This window comes from Canis lupus, chromosome 20, assembly GCF_011100685.1.
Source record: "Canis lupus familiaris isolate Mischka breed German Shepherd chromosome 20, alternate assembly UU_Cfam_GSD_1.0, whole genome shotgun sequence".
Classification (NCBI taxonomy): Eukaryota; Metazoa; Chordata; class Mammalia; order Carnivora; family Canidae; genus Canis; species Canis lupus.
Window position 1 is genome coordinate 24,287,087 of NC_049241.1, and position 13,441 is coordinate 24,300,527.

The following is a 13,441-nucleotide window of genomic DNA, read 5'->3' on the forward strand; positions in this document are numbered from 1 at the left end:
CATCTCCTACCACCTTCTATTTATTGGCAGTGGCTGCCTGCAGTGCTGTGCTAAGAAAGATGTTGAGACTATATCCCTGCTCAGTGGAAAAGAGCTCTGTGGTCATTGTGTTCCACAGATGTGGGAAAGGAGAGTGGGGGCACTTGAGCCAAGTACTGGCCACTGTTATCCTGGAAATACAGCTGCCTGCTGTATAAGAAGCAGGAAGTGGAGGCTGCAAGCCGAAAAAGCATTAGATGAAGTTGAGTTCTTACCCTCCCACAGCCACAGGGCCAAAATTGTGGATTGTATAGAGCAAAGGTCTGCAGACTTTTTCTATAAATGGCCAAATTTTAGGCTTTGTGGGCTATGTATTCCCTGTTGTAATCACTCACCTCTGCCACTGTGGCACAGAAGCAGTATAGACAATAGAGAAAGGAATGGGCATGGCCGTGCCATGATACATCTTCGTTCCAAAGAGAGACAGTGGGGCATAATTTGCAGCCTAGTGTGGGTAGAGAAGGGGCTAGCAGCAAGAGACCTAGAATTCTGGAAACTCCCCATGGAATTTGAGTCTAAAGCCTCAGCTTTAAAAGGTTTTGTAAAAGTCAAAAAAGATTTGGGTGACATTAAGCTCTGACAGTCTAACTTCTCAAGGAACAGATTAGCAGTGAGATCTCTCAGTCATCCCCCACAGAAGTGTAGAATCATAAGCAGCGATGCAGTGATGCCCCTTTTCAGGCAGCAGTAAAGTTCCAGAGTCAGGATTCCAGACAGAAGTCTCACATCACCAAAATTACCTTTGAAAAAATTCCTGAAATCACCCATGTGTTAGAAAACACACACATTGAAAGCCATGAGATAGGCTGAAGGAAGGCATGAAAATGAAGTCTATGCAGATGTTTAGGCGTATAAAGCATCCTTTCTTTACAAGACTAGCCCTATTCCTAGTGGGTGCAGAATTGTAGGACATTCTTGCTTGCCAGAGGATTCATTCTATCCCAGTTTAACATAACATGTATGATGCTTTTTTTTGAGGGTTAAAAGCAAAAGTGTAAGCAACTCACATAGTCCCTCAATGGATATGTGTTAGACTTGGTCCTCAGCCTTGCTGGCATGATCCTAAGTCCATGCACAACATCCTAGCCATCAGCTTCAGGTGGTGGCTCCAGCTGGCATCTTATGAATACCTGTCATGCTCACATCCTCAGCAGTGGTTTCTTCTTACCATGGGAGAAGAAATTATGGAGGAAAATAGGTGTGCACAGGATATAACCCTGTAGGATATTTTATGTCATTTTTAATTTTTCTAAACTGTGAGGTACAAGGCATTTCTGTAAGATACTCCTCCAACTACAATAACTTCAGTTATTGAAAAGGCTCAGTTTTCTCATCTGTGAAATGGGAATAAAAATATGACAGTCTCATGGGTTTGTTGTAGGAGCAGATGAGTTTTAAAATAACCTGGATGGTCCCTGGCTCAGTAAATGTTAGCTACCATTATTACCTGAGCTCTCATTCCTAACTCCGCTGACGCCGGGCCTCTGGGGGCTGGCAACAATGTGCCGAGCAAGGTGTGAGGTTCTGGATGCATATCGCCTCAAACAAGTGAGGACTGCTGATGCAGCAGGACTTTTACCTCTGATTCTCAATAAATTATTCCATTTTAACAGTACGATAACAAGACAAAAGAGATGTGATAAGTTATCTAAATTTACATGTCACCAAGAAAATGGACCTCTTCTATCTGGTTGTCACTTGAAAGGAGAATAATGAAAGAGGATCAAGGGCAAAAGGACAGTGAACATTTTAGGAGGAATCTGCTGCTTTGTAGAATTTAGTTTCTTTCCACTGACCTCCTTTCTCCTCAGAGGGAGGGGGGAGAGATTCCATTTCTTAGAGCAGGGGTCAAGGTATTTGAGAATTTATGGGCCATACTGACTCTGTCACAATAGCTCTGCCTTTGTGGCACAAAAGCAGCCTTTGACAACCTGTAAATGAATCACTTTGGCTGTATTCCAGTGAAACTTTATTTATGGACACGGAAATTTGAATTTCATGTAATTTTCATGTATCACAAAATATTATCCGTTTGATTTTTTTCTCCAACTATTTAAAAATGTAAGAACTATTCTTAGCTGATTTGGAACAGCTCTGACTTAGAACACCAGACTGAGAATCAGACCTGTTATGGTTCACTGGTTATTTGAGCTGAGCAAATCATCTAACACTTTTGAGCCTCAGTTTCCTCTAGTAGAAACAGACATATCCTAAAAGATTGCTAGGATTCCTTCTAGTACTAAAAGGCCAGGCTGTGTGGTTGTCATATGGCTTTGCAGTCAGACAAACCTGGATTCTTAATCCTGGCTTAGCCTTTGACTTGTTGGGGGACATTGGGCAAGTTCCTAAGCTTCCCCAGTTCCTCAATTATCTCATCTGTAAAATGGGGATAAAAATTATGTCTTCTTTAGGGTTGCTATGAAGGTTGAAGTGATACTGTAATTGTGAACCCCTTAACTCATGTACCCAACAGACATTAATTGATTGCAACTAGTATATATTCAATAAGTGCCAATTTATTGCATTCATTTTAAAAAAAAACAAACCCTGAATTCCTATTAAAATAATCCTTAAAAAAAAAAAAAAAAAAAAGCCCAGCTCCCATATACTCCCACAGACTGGAGAGTAATTTTCTTCACAGCCCTGTGATACAAGGCTGGCCTGAGTGGGTGGGGGGAAGGGGCCACACTTTCTGAACAAAACCCAGTAATTTCTGTCCACTACGGTTGCCTTCTCTAGCAGGTATTGAAAGCAAACAGATTTTGATAAATTAGCTTTGCATCTCTGTTTACAGCTCTCTCACTCCACCTGGTGGCAGGAAGTCAGTTGGTAAAACATGCACCTTAGGAGACCTTTAAAAATTTAGTAATTACTCTTTCTATAATATTCTCTTGCAGTAGAGCAAGATTTCATCATCAAACCATTCCCCTTTGATTCTCTATGCATTGCCATTTTTGTGGCATGCATCGGGGTAGATAAGCATTTAGCTTAGCAGCTTTTCAGCAAGCCGACATTAAGAAGTGCTCGAAGTTGAACCAGCGTGAGTCAATCAGTTATCTGTACAGGTGGTTATTAAAACTGTTGTCCTGCAGCCTCATTAAACAGCAATGCAGCATTTAATAAATATTATAACATGTCAGCAACACTATTTAAATGTGGGGAAGAGATCAATTTCCTTTGTAATTGAGTACGCAGGCATAAACACTGTCTTTGGAACTCTTAATTCCATGTCAGAGTTTAAAGCAGCTGTGATGGTTTCTATTTAGAAATAAAGGCAAGGAAGGGGATGGGAGCAGGTGTCAGCCACCTGCTGGATCAAGAAGAAACCAACCTTGAATATTCGAAGAGTAGGGTTAATGAAAGGAACCCACACACCAGCAAGCATTTGCCCAAGGCTTCCCCTGTCTCTCTTTTCTTTTCCAGTGACCTCCTTTCAGGGCTACTGGTTTTCTTTCTGACCCTCTTCCCTGAGTGTTCCCACTTCCCTTGGAGCGTCTCTCTCCATAGGAACGAGGAAGTAGGGTCTGTCCACAGAAGAACAGTCCAGGGAGAAACCAGTTTGGATGCCTTGGATGCCAGCACAGAGTGCTGGCAGGATCAGGGCAGAGGCTGATGCAGTGGGAATTGACAGGCTCACTTTTTGCCCTCACTCTCTGTATTTGACTCTTGTCTATACCTCTTTCTTTTCATGTGTCTGTCCCTCTGGGTTATTCCTCATGTCTGTCTGTCTGTCTCTCTCTCTCTCTCTCTCTCTCTCTCTCTCTCTTCTCCCCCCCCCACCAACTCATTTTTATTCTCCCCTCTTTCATCCTCCCCCTCCTCTCTCTCCTTTTTCTCCTTCTCTTCCTTTCCCTCTCCCTCCCTCCCTCATCCTGGGGTTCTGAGTATGCCTAGCCTGTGCTTAATAATTAAGGCTGTAATTAAACTGTAACTGCAAGCATAATTAAAATTCACTTTAATGGATCCTGGAATTGTGAAGCAATTAGGCATTTTGATATGGCCCTGCAGGAACAGCTGGAAGGAGAAAAGGGCCGGTTTTCTTGAGGGCTGTTCCACCCTCTCCCTCCCAGCCCACCCCCCTAGTTGTTAACCTTGAGCAAGGCACTGGGGCAGGGTGGCAAGCAGAGCTGCTGGGCCAAAGGAGTGGCAGCAGCTTGGAGTCCTTGGGGCACTGCACACAGCCAGCTGCTGTTCGGCCCTTCTTAGAGAAAGAGGCCACTAGAAAAGCCCCTGAAGACTCCAAGTAAACTCAGGAACTCCTTATGTTTAGGTTGTTTGGGGCTTCTCTTTTAATGCTATTAAAAAAAAAAAAAAAAAAAAAAAAAACGGGTTATTTGGGGATGTGGGGCCAGCAAAGTGATCAGAAAAGCACCCTCCCACATCTCACTTCCTCAAGCACACTTGCTGTGTATGAGTGCATCCATCGTCATTTAGTCCACAAACAAGTACATACTACATAATAGATACTACACTAAGTCTGGAGAGATCCTGGTGGGCCGGCCTGACAATTTTACCCCTCAGGAAGCTTATGTTTGGTGGGGACAAGAGAAATGTCAGTGAGCAATCCCAGTAGTGCTATAATTCTGGAAGTACAAGGTACTCTAGAAGCTCATTTAGAAGCCACTGCTCTAGCTTGGGGGTTGGGGGAGTGGTGACAAGGAAGGCATCCCTGAAAAAATGCCATTTAAACAGTTATCTCGGAATGTTTGCGTGTCAATCTAGCAGAGAAAAGGCAAGAGTTCTTGGGGGAGGACTCAGTGCCAAAGGCCCAGCATTTCTGCAGGTTCATAGATATCTAAATCAGTCATTTTTCCCCATTAGAGAATACTTGGTGCTAAGTTAAGTCCTGAAGAAGGTGTCAGTTCCTGAAGAAGGAACTGATTTATTTAAGCTTCTTAGTTGCAAAGAAGAGTGACTCGTACAAGTAGTCTCTAGGACCTAAAATGGTTAAGAGCTTATTTCATCTATACCCATGGAAAGGAATGCAGTTAAACTGCATTAACAGTTCTCAGAATCAGGGACACCTGGGTGGCTCAGTGGTTGAGCATCTGCCTGTGGCTTAGCTCATGATCCTGGGGTACTGGGATAGAGTCCTGCATCAGGCTCCCCGCAGGGTGCCTACTTCTCCTTTTGCCTATGTCTCTCCCTCTCTCTGTTTCTCATGAATAAATAAATACAATTTTTGAAAACAAAAGCAGTGCTCAGATGAACAGAAGCCAGAATGAAGCTGGCCCTCAGAAAGAGGAAGATGGAGCGTGGAGGCCATCCTCCAGCGCATGACTCCAGCAGCCAGTGCACTTGACAGCACTCCTCGCTGCATGTGTGTGCTGCCTTTGTCTGCTTACCTAGGGCTATTTAAATCCTATTCATGCTACTCTGTCCTATATCATATATACTACCCATTCAGATTCTCAGGAGAGAAGCTAAGAGCTGATGACCATCGTCTGTATTTGGACCACTCTTGGACCAGGTGTAGTCGTGCCTTGTAAACAGTCCATATCTGCCTCTGAGCAAAGATCACAATGTGGTCCCTCCTCCAGCAGAAGACACTGGGTAGAATAAGTATAGCTAGACAGGGAAGTTGGAAAAAGCAGACACCCTAATTGTACCTGATCCTCGCTCTTAAATAATTTATAGCATCGTTGAAGTTTCAATGATCTCATGCGTGGGAAAGTGCTACAGATTTTAAATGTCATACAAGAGTCACTGGGAAATCACAACCGAGTGGGAAGAACAAAGGATTTTGAGGCTAAATCCTGCCAATCATTAAGCCTCAGTGCTCTTGGCCAAAAAAATAAATAAATGAATAAAAAGAACTTATTTACAAAAACTCAACTCACAAGATCTTTTAGAAACCCCAAACTCACAAGTTCATAGGCTCAAAGTATTGTGGGATGTCTGAAAAACAGAGATTTTTTTTATTATTGTCAGTATGATTATGATGATAATGATATCATGTATTTATAAAACCTGTTAAGAAGGGATCATCCATGGTTCAGCCAATCATTCAAGCCAGTGAAAGATCAAGTTCAGTGTTTATTCCACTATTTCCTAGCTATTACTAGCCATGTCAGCTAGACTTTTATGTTTAACTTGTGCTTCAGTCATCCCTTCTGTAAAAGGAAGATAGTAATAGTAGCTATCTCAGGGTTGCCATTGAGGAGCAAATGAACTAATATGCTTAGGACCCTGGAACAATGTATGACACCTGCTAAGTGATAGCTGCTATTATTGCTTTTGTTACTGTTATCACTCCTACTGGCACTGCTTATTCTTGCATCAGTCCAGTTACACAGAGCTTGACAGGCTTGGGTAAGATCTGTGTCCATAGGAGGAAGGACTCTCACCAAAGAAAGGCAGAGTCAGAGATGAGGAATGTTCAGGCAGATGAATCTGCTTCTTGCTACATGGGGTTCTTGGGGGCTGTCTGTTGAGATTGGAGGTGCTCTGAAGTGAAAGGAAAGAGAGAGAAGAACCTTTTTTATCCTAACTTAGATTTCTTCCCTGGCAAAGAACTCTAGTCCATGTCTCTGTTGAAGGAGATAGAAATTTACATATTTAACTTCCATTGACCTTCTGGTCCAAAGACCAATTCCATTCTGTGTCAGTCAGGACTTTGCTTCACATTGTGTCATGATTCTATGAAGGTTCTACATACAGATTAGTGTCAGAATTCCTTAGCCCAGTATTTAATACCTGCCACAGTCTGATCCTCTGTCCTACTTTTCAACCTCTGGGACTTTGTCTGAAACTTTACCAAATAAATCAAAATGAACACTGAGGTTGTATTAATGAAATAATAAATCTTTATATCTACATTAGTTAAATAGCCAATGTGTAACAAATTGCCCTAAAATTTAACAACTTAACACCAGGAACATTGTTGATCTCAGTTTCTCTGGTAGGGAATCTAGGTGTGGCTTAGCTGGGTCCTTTGGCTTACGGTCTCAAAGCTGCACTCAGAGTGTCAGCCAGGGCTAAGGTCATGTCAAGATTCTACTGAGGAAGTGGTATTTCCGTACACACTCACATTGTTGTTGGCAGGATGCAGTTCCTCATGGGTTGTCAGACTAAAGGCCTCAGTTACTCCTTGGCTTTTGACTGGAGGCAGCCCTGAGTTCCTTGCCTTGTGGGCTTCTCTGTAGGGCAATATAGCAGTTTGCTTCATCAGTGAACAGAGAGTCAGAAGAAGCAAGAAAGAAGTCATTGGCTTTTGTAACTTAGTCTTAGAATGACATTCCATCACGTTTGCCCTATTATTCATTAGAAGCAAGTAGATGGCTCTACCCACAGCCAAAGGGATTACACAGGGGCATGAACCCCAGAAGTGGGGATTGATCATCTAAGAGCCATTTTGGAAGCAGCCCACCACACTTAGGAAGTAACATGTCAGTTAAAGTAATGCTAGCTAGCTCCTGTGACAACAGATAAATCCTAAAATGTGAGCCGTAATGTAATAGATGGTCCTTCCTCATTCATATAAAGGGTGAGTGAGTGGGCTGCTCTATTCTACAGAATTATGCTAGTATCCATGCTGAAGGAGTCATTGCCATCTGCACAAAGATAACTTACAGAGTTGTCTTGGCTGGCAATGTTCCAGAAGGCAGACAGGGAAATCTAAGTGACTGGAGACTCACATTGGCAATTTTTATGGGCCTGTGTTTCATGTCCACGCACATGCCTTTGGACAGAATTCCGTCACATGACACCACATAGATGCAAGGGGCCTTGGGAAATGTAGTTCCTGGTTGGGCAGCTACCTCCCAACAACAGCTGTCCCCTATAGAAAAGAAGCATGAATCTTTGGTGGACAGCCAGCCAGGTCTGCCACAGATGTGCAGACATTTATGAAATCCTTTCACATGCATTATTTCATTTACTTTTCATCATAGCTTATGCTATCAGCATTATTATTCTCATATTAAAGGAGAGGCAAGGCAAGGGGGCAGAGTAGGCTCCATGCCCAGCACAAAGCCTGACGCAGGACTTGATTTCACAACCCTGATATCATGACCTGAGCTGAAATCAAGAGTTGAACCCTTAGACAGCTGGCCCACCCAGGCACCCCCTTATTCTCATTGTATAGACAGGGTAACAGATTGGCATATCTTGGGAACACTTAGGGTTGTATAATTAGAACATTGTTCAAGTTCCTGTCTGCCGCTTACAATCTGTGACTATGGAAAAGTGATTTAAGCTCTCCATGCCTCTGTTGTCTCATCTGTGAGATGGGGACAGTAAGATCTAGGCATTGTCGTCATAAAGATTTCATATGCTGCTTGTAAGTCACTTAGCATTACATCTGGCATATGTAAGTGCTTACGGAGTATTAGGTATGAGGCAGATAATCATCATGTCATGTCTGAAGATAAAGAAGTTGAGGCTAAAAGATGTTAAATGATTTACCCCAAACTATCCAACTAATACATGAGATGAGAGCCAGGATGAGGAAGCTGGGGATTTTAGGTAACAACTTCCCTCCCTTTTAAGTTGCTTTACAGAGGCCGTTCTGCAGATTGCTATGGAAAACAGCAGTGAGTAAACCCTGAACTAAAGACACTGTGCCAAATGTCCCCTTCCCCACCAGTGTGATGGCTCCAGGGTCCCAGGAGAATCAACGCTGCGTCACCTTGTTAGCACAGCTGTTCCTCTTTAATTCCACCTTTGCCTTTTTGTATGAAACCCGCTGACTGAGTGCCTCCTTTATATTTGTACTCATAGGTCCTCCAAGGCCTATATTTCAAGGTCTTTGTTTATAAATAGGCTCTGTCTTGCTAACTAGATAGAAGCACAGGAAATGATGTAAGATGAGATATTTCATTAGACTCTTAAATTTTATCACATTTCTCCTACAGGCTTGTTTGCTCTAAAAGAACAGAAAAGCAGTTTGCATGCTAAGCAGTCAGTTGCAGAAGCACACCTTTGGGTGGGGTAGCTTGGCCATCAAATGCTGTAAATCCAGTAGGAGTAGGACACCAAGACGTATCCTCAGAGGCTGCAGTGCTCTTTTCAGGTCCTCTGCCCTTTCTGTCATACAGAGTGGGGAGGAAGCAAAAACAGACGTGTAGAATACTATCAGTGTTTCCAAAGCAGTGGATTTGTGGCCATAGGCAGGCAGGTTCACAGAACTTTAGGACACAACTCAGACCCTTAGTTTCAATAAGTCTTTAAGATGAATGACTTCTGGCATGGGCCAGAACCACATGAAATCCACTTGACTGTGGATTGTCAGGAGAAATTTCAGCTTTTATCAGTTAAAAAATAAAATGTCTTTTAGTCTCAGCCAATTCCTATCTTTCATCTTGGTTTCTAGTCAGACCACCACTTGATAGAAATCTTGCCACATAATCTTCCCTGTCAATGACATTGATTAAAACTTATATTTAGTTCATTTCCTGGTGAAAAGCTAGAGATTAGTTAGTCTGTGCATCTCCATGTGTTACTGTCAGTATTCTATACCATCACATCACAACAATTTGTCATTCTCTGGCACATGTTTTATACATAGTTTTTTCTTTAGATTCTGTATTCAGATTATTTAAGCATTTCAGAGGATTTTCCTCTTTCAAACCAGTTGGCCAAGTAGTTGCTAATCTTTCTTTGTTCAGAGTCTTATAAGAACACTGTTGTTTGCATTTTTGAAGTGCCAGAAAAAATATAGGTAGCATCTTTATAATGCCAGACATTCGAGGTGAAAAAAAGAAAAAGAAAGTGAATTTGTCATCTAAATATATCTAATTATCCAAATCCAGATAAAAAGCTGAAACTGAGTTGTAATTAAATTGTGTTTATGAGACCTGGACATTGCAGATCATATGAAACTCTCCACCCAGGGCACCACCTCCTGTTTCATTTTCAGTGACTGTCCATCCTCACCCCATCCCTAACCTCTAGGAACCAATGTCCACGAGGCCCGGAACATTCTCAGTAACAGCAGACTCCCCATTACTTCGGCCGTCGACCTGGAGGATGCAGCCAAGAAGTCTGTGGCCAGCGTGGCTAAGAAATGACAGCTTTGTCCTGACACCGTAGAGGAAGAAGTCCATTTTGCCATAAAAAAGGAATGTTTCTCTCATCACTGTGAAGGAAATGGTTATCCCATTGGGAAAAAAGGGAGAGGGGATGAGCCAGGGGATGAATCACTGTATGAAAGATCTTAAATCTGCATCTTCTTGAATAAGACAGCTAGATAGCCTAAATAATCTGATTTCACATATTAGAGTCTTTATTAATGTCTGTTCTCATACTTTTCCATCATGGTAAGCCTGCTCTTAGGCATTGTTTTGCCAACTTTAGGGGAGCAGTCTCTTTGGCCAAACAGAGTGTGTATGTATGGAATTTGAGATCAGACCCTGGTTCATTTACAACGATTTTACAACAATTTTTAATCTTAAAAGAATCATATACTGTAAAAAACTCAAAAAAGATTACGTTTAGCAGATTATCAAAAAGGCACAGCTAAGACATTCAAAACTATTGCACACTGCAACAGCTTTTACAAGTTCTAATTCCAGCACGCTTAGAAAATCCATGAATGTTCCAAAACATATTATTTTATAGTGGAAAACGCACATTAATATCCCACACGTGCATTCTACCATTTGCCTTAATATTGAATATACTGTTTACCTCACACTAAAAATAAAGCCAGAAGCCTTATTTGTGATTTTGTCAGAGAAGATTCTATTTCAAAGTCAAAACCAAAGAATGCTGATTCTTATGGAAATCTCCATAATTAAGTCATTTCAAGATGAAACAGTGCTGAAGATCAAATTATGTTGTATCAGTATCTTTTCTTCCCTTCCCTGTTGCCTCCAGAATCTACCAGCTGGGAAAAATGTGTCTTTTTCTCATAATATCCATTTTTGTGGTGGGAAAGAATTTGAATTATGTCTATGTTTAAATTTGGGTAAATTTTTATCTGTACACAAATTTAAATAAAATCCTCTGTTTTGTAAGCTCTAAGGTTTGTGTATTTCTCATTTTGGTCAATTTCATTCCTCAGACAATTTCTCTTTTACTCTTAGGCGTGACTCCAAAATTGGAGATTTTGAGTTATTCTGGGATTATTTTAGTTCCATTTAACTTTGTCAACAGCCATTTCTGTTAGCAGATTATGCAAGGAAAGAATAACATTTTTATGTAAACCAGAAATCCAGGTAAGTGTCACAGATGTCTAACAGGTTAAAATGTGACTTCAGTCTGTGCAATGCTAAAGGAAATGCATATGTGTAAACTTATCCTATTTAGTGAGGCTCATCTGCCAGCATTAAAGGTTTTTCTCCTAGTGTACAAATGTTTAGCAGACCAGACTTTTCTATTTGTTGTTTTTTTTGTTGTTGTTATCAGTTTACACTGTTCTCATAAATTTCACATATGGACAACAGTTAAGAAGTCATTTTTTCTAGCTTCATATTTGCTGTGGAGAAAAAAAAACATTTGATCAGTCTATGTCCTTTTTTAATCGTTATGCAATGAATGAAAAATATTAACAGTGTCTTTTTAGATGTTATTTGGTTCTTGATCACTTGATAACCAATTAGTATGGTAAAAGAAATACATACATTGTCAATTAGACAAAAATCAGGCCCTTTGTAAAAGCCTATGTTCACATAGCTATTTATACTGTTGTCTAATGAAGACTTAGGAGGAGTAGGTAAAGGAATCATGTCACCCATGTGATTATTTTCTAAAAGGGTTAATACAGGCACCTGGGTGGCTCATTGGTTGAGCATCTGCTTTTGGCTCCAGTCGAGACCGTGGAGTCCTGAGATCGAGTCCCGCATTGGGCTCCCCAAGGGGAACCTGCTTCTCTCCTTGCCTATGTCTCTGCCTCTCTCTGTGTCTCTCATGAATAAATAAGTAAAATCTTAATAAAATAAAGGGTTAATAACAAGCAAACAGCCCTTTATTTCCAAATGCACAGTTATTTGTCAGAATTGAGGTGTTTTTTTTTTTCATCTCTTGGAAGATCCAAGTGTCTGAGTTTATGTTGCTCACATGGTATCTTGGTGCTGAGCAACAGCATAGTTTCCATAAGTATTTGTAGAATGAATCACTGGTACATGTGTGTTGACCCAAAAATTATGACTGATGACACGGGGTAGAATTGGGGACAATTGGAGTTGGTGGATCTGAAGTCCTCCATACGTTACCTGTACCAGCATTCCCTATATTTCTGACCTTCCAGATCCCCTTTAAGTCTGTTTCCTGTACTGTATATAAGTATGAACAGTAATTTCCTTTAAATCAGATCAGTATTTTTTTAAACTTGGCCCTGTTCTAAGCAAGAATATCATGAAAGGAGGTGACAGTCTAAACATAGTACTTAGTATGCAAGAAGCTTACAGAGTAGTATACACTTTTGACTTGGACTGCTTTGCACATGAGATTTTAATGATTTGCTAGTCTATGCATCATTCTCCTGAAACAAGCATCAGATTTAGAGATGAAAGTCCTGACCCTCCCACTTAACCAACATTCACTTCTTTTGAATTGATTAACCTATGATATTCGTCTAGACTCTTGTAATGACAAAAACCTAACTCAGGCTTAAGAAAAATGGGGGAGAACTGTTTTGCTCTTGTGATTATAAAAGACGGAGGTTCTGGTTACAGTTAAGGTTGGATCCAAAGACTCAAAACCTCAGAACTTGGACTTAGCATTTCAGAGCAGCTTGTCTGATGTTGGCTTCATTCTCAGCCCATTTCCACAAGCTGACAAAATGGCAGCTGTTCATGCCCTGGTATATATTTTTCAAGTTTAGCATCCCTGAAAGAAAAAGAGAGAGGGGATGAGAAAGAAAATGAAAAGAAGGAAGAGAGGGGGAAGGAGAAAAGAAAAGAATGAAAAAAGAAAAAGACAGAAGGAAGGAAAGACTGAACGTCACGGTCAAGAACATGACCTGCACGCCAGGCAATCAAAGCCCCAAGAACAGACCCGAAAAAACGAAATCAATCCACGCCCTCCAACTCCACCCCCACTACCAGCCCTCCCCCCTCATACCATCCATCACGACCTACCCACCTCCCGCCGACCGCAACCAGTCATCCGCACTACCTCAACAGCACCGCCCCCATCCCCCCTCCACACTACCACTCAGAAAAGACAAAAGCAGACAGAAAATAAAAGAGAAAATCAAGAAAGAAAAAGGGAGGGAAGAGGAACGAAGGAGGGAAGCTACTCTCTCCTGGTAATTGTAAGGAACATAGCAGGATTAAGATGACCGACTATTTTTGGCCAGGAAACAGTCCCTGAATCAGTCTTTCTGGCCAGGAGTTCATAGGGCTCTGATGAGGTTGTGTTCAGAGATTTGGCCTGGGACTTGAGACCACCCTGACCCAAACTACCAGAGCTGAGTGTGAGGGAAGGAGGAGTAGTTCCATAAGGAAAACTGGAGATG

General features: G+C 41.5%; 1 protein-coding gene across 3 annotated transcripts in view; it reads left to right on the plus strand.

Moving 5' to 3' along the window:
* Positions 1 to 11,004, plus strand: part of SUCLG2 (succinate-CoA ligase GDP-forming subunit beta) — a 252,425-nt gene extending 241,421 nt beyond the window's left edge. For all 3 annotated transcript variants that reach the window (XM_038565886.1, XM_038565887.1, XM_038565888.1), the window contains one exon: positions 9,934 to 11,004. In XM_038565886.1, coding sequence (XP_038421814.1) covers positions 9,934 to 10,049 — 116 coding nt within the window. In that variant the 3' untranslated portion in view covers positions 10,050 to 11,004. The remainder of the gene's footprint in view (positions 1 to 9,933) is intronic.
* The last annotated feature ends 2,437 nt before the right edge of the window (positions 11,005 to 13,441 follow it).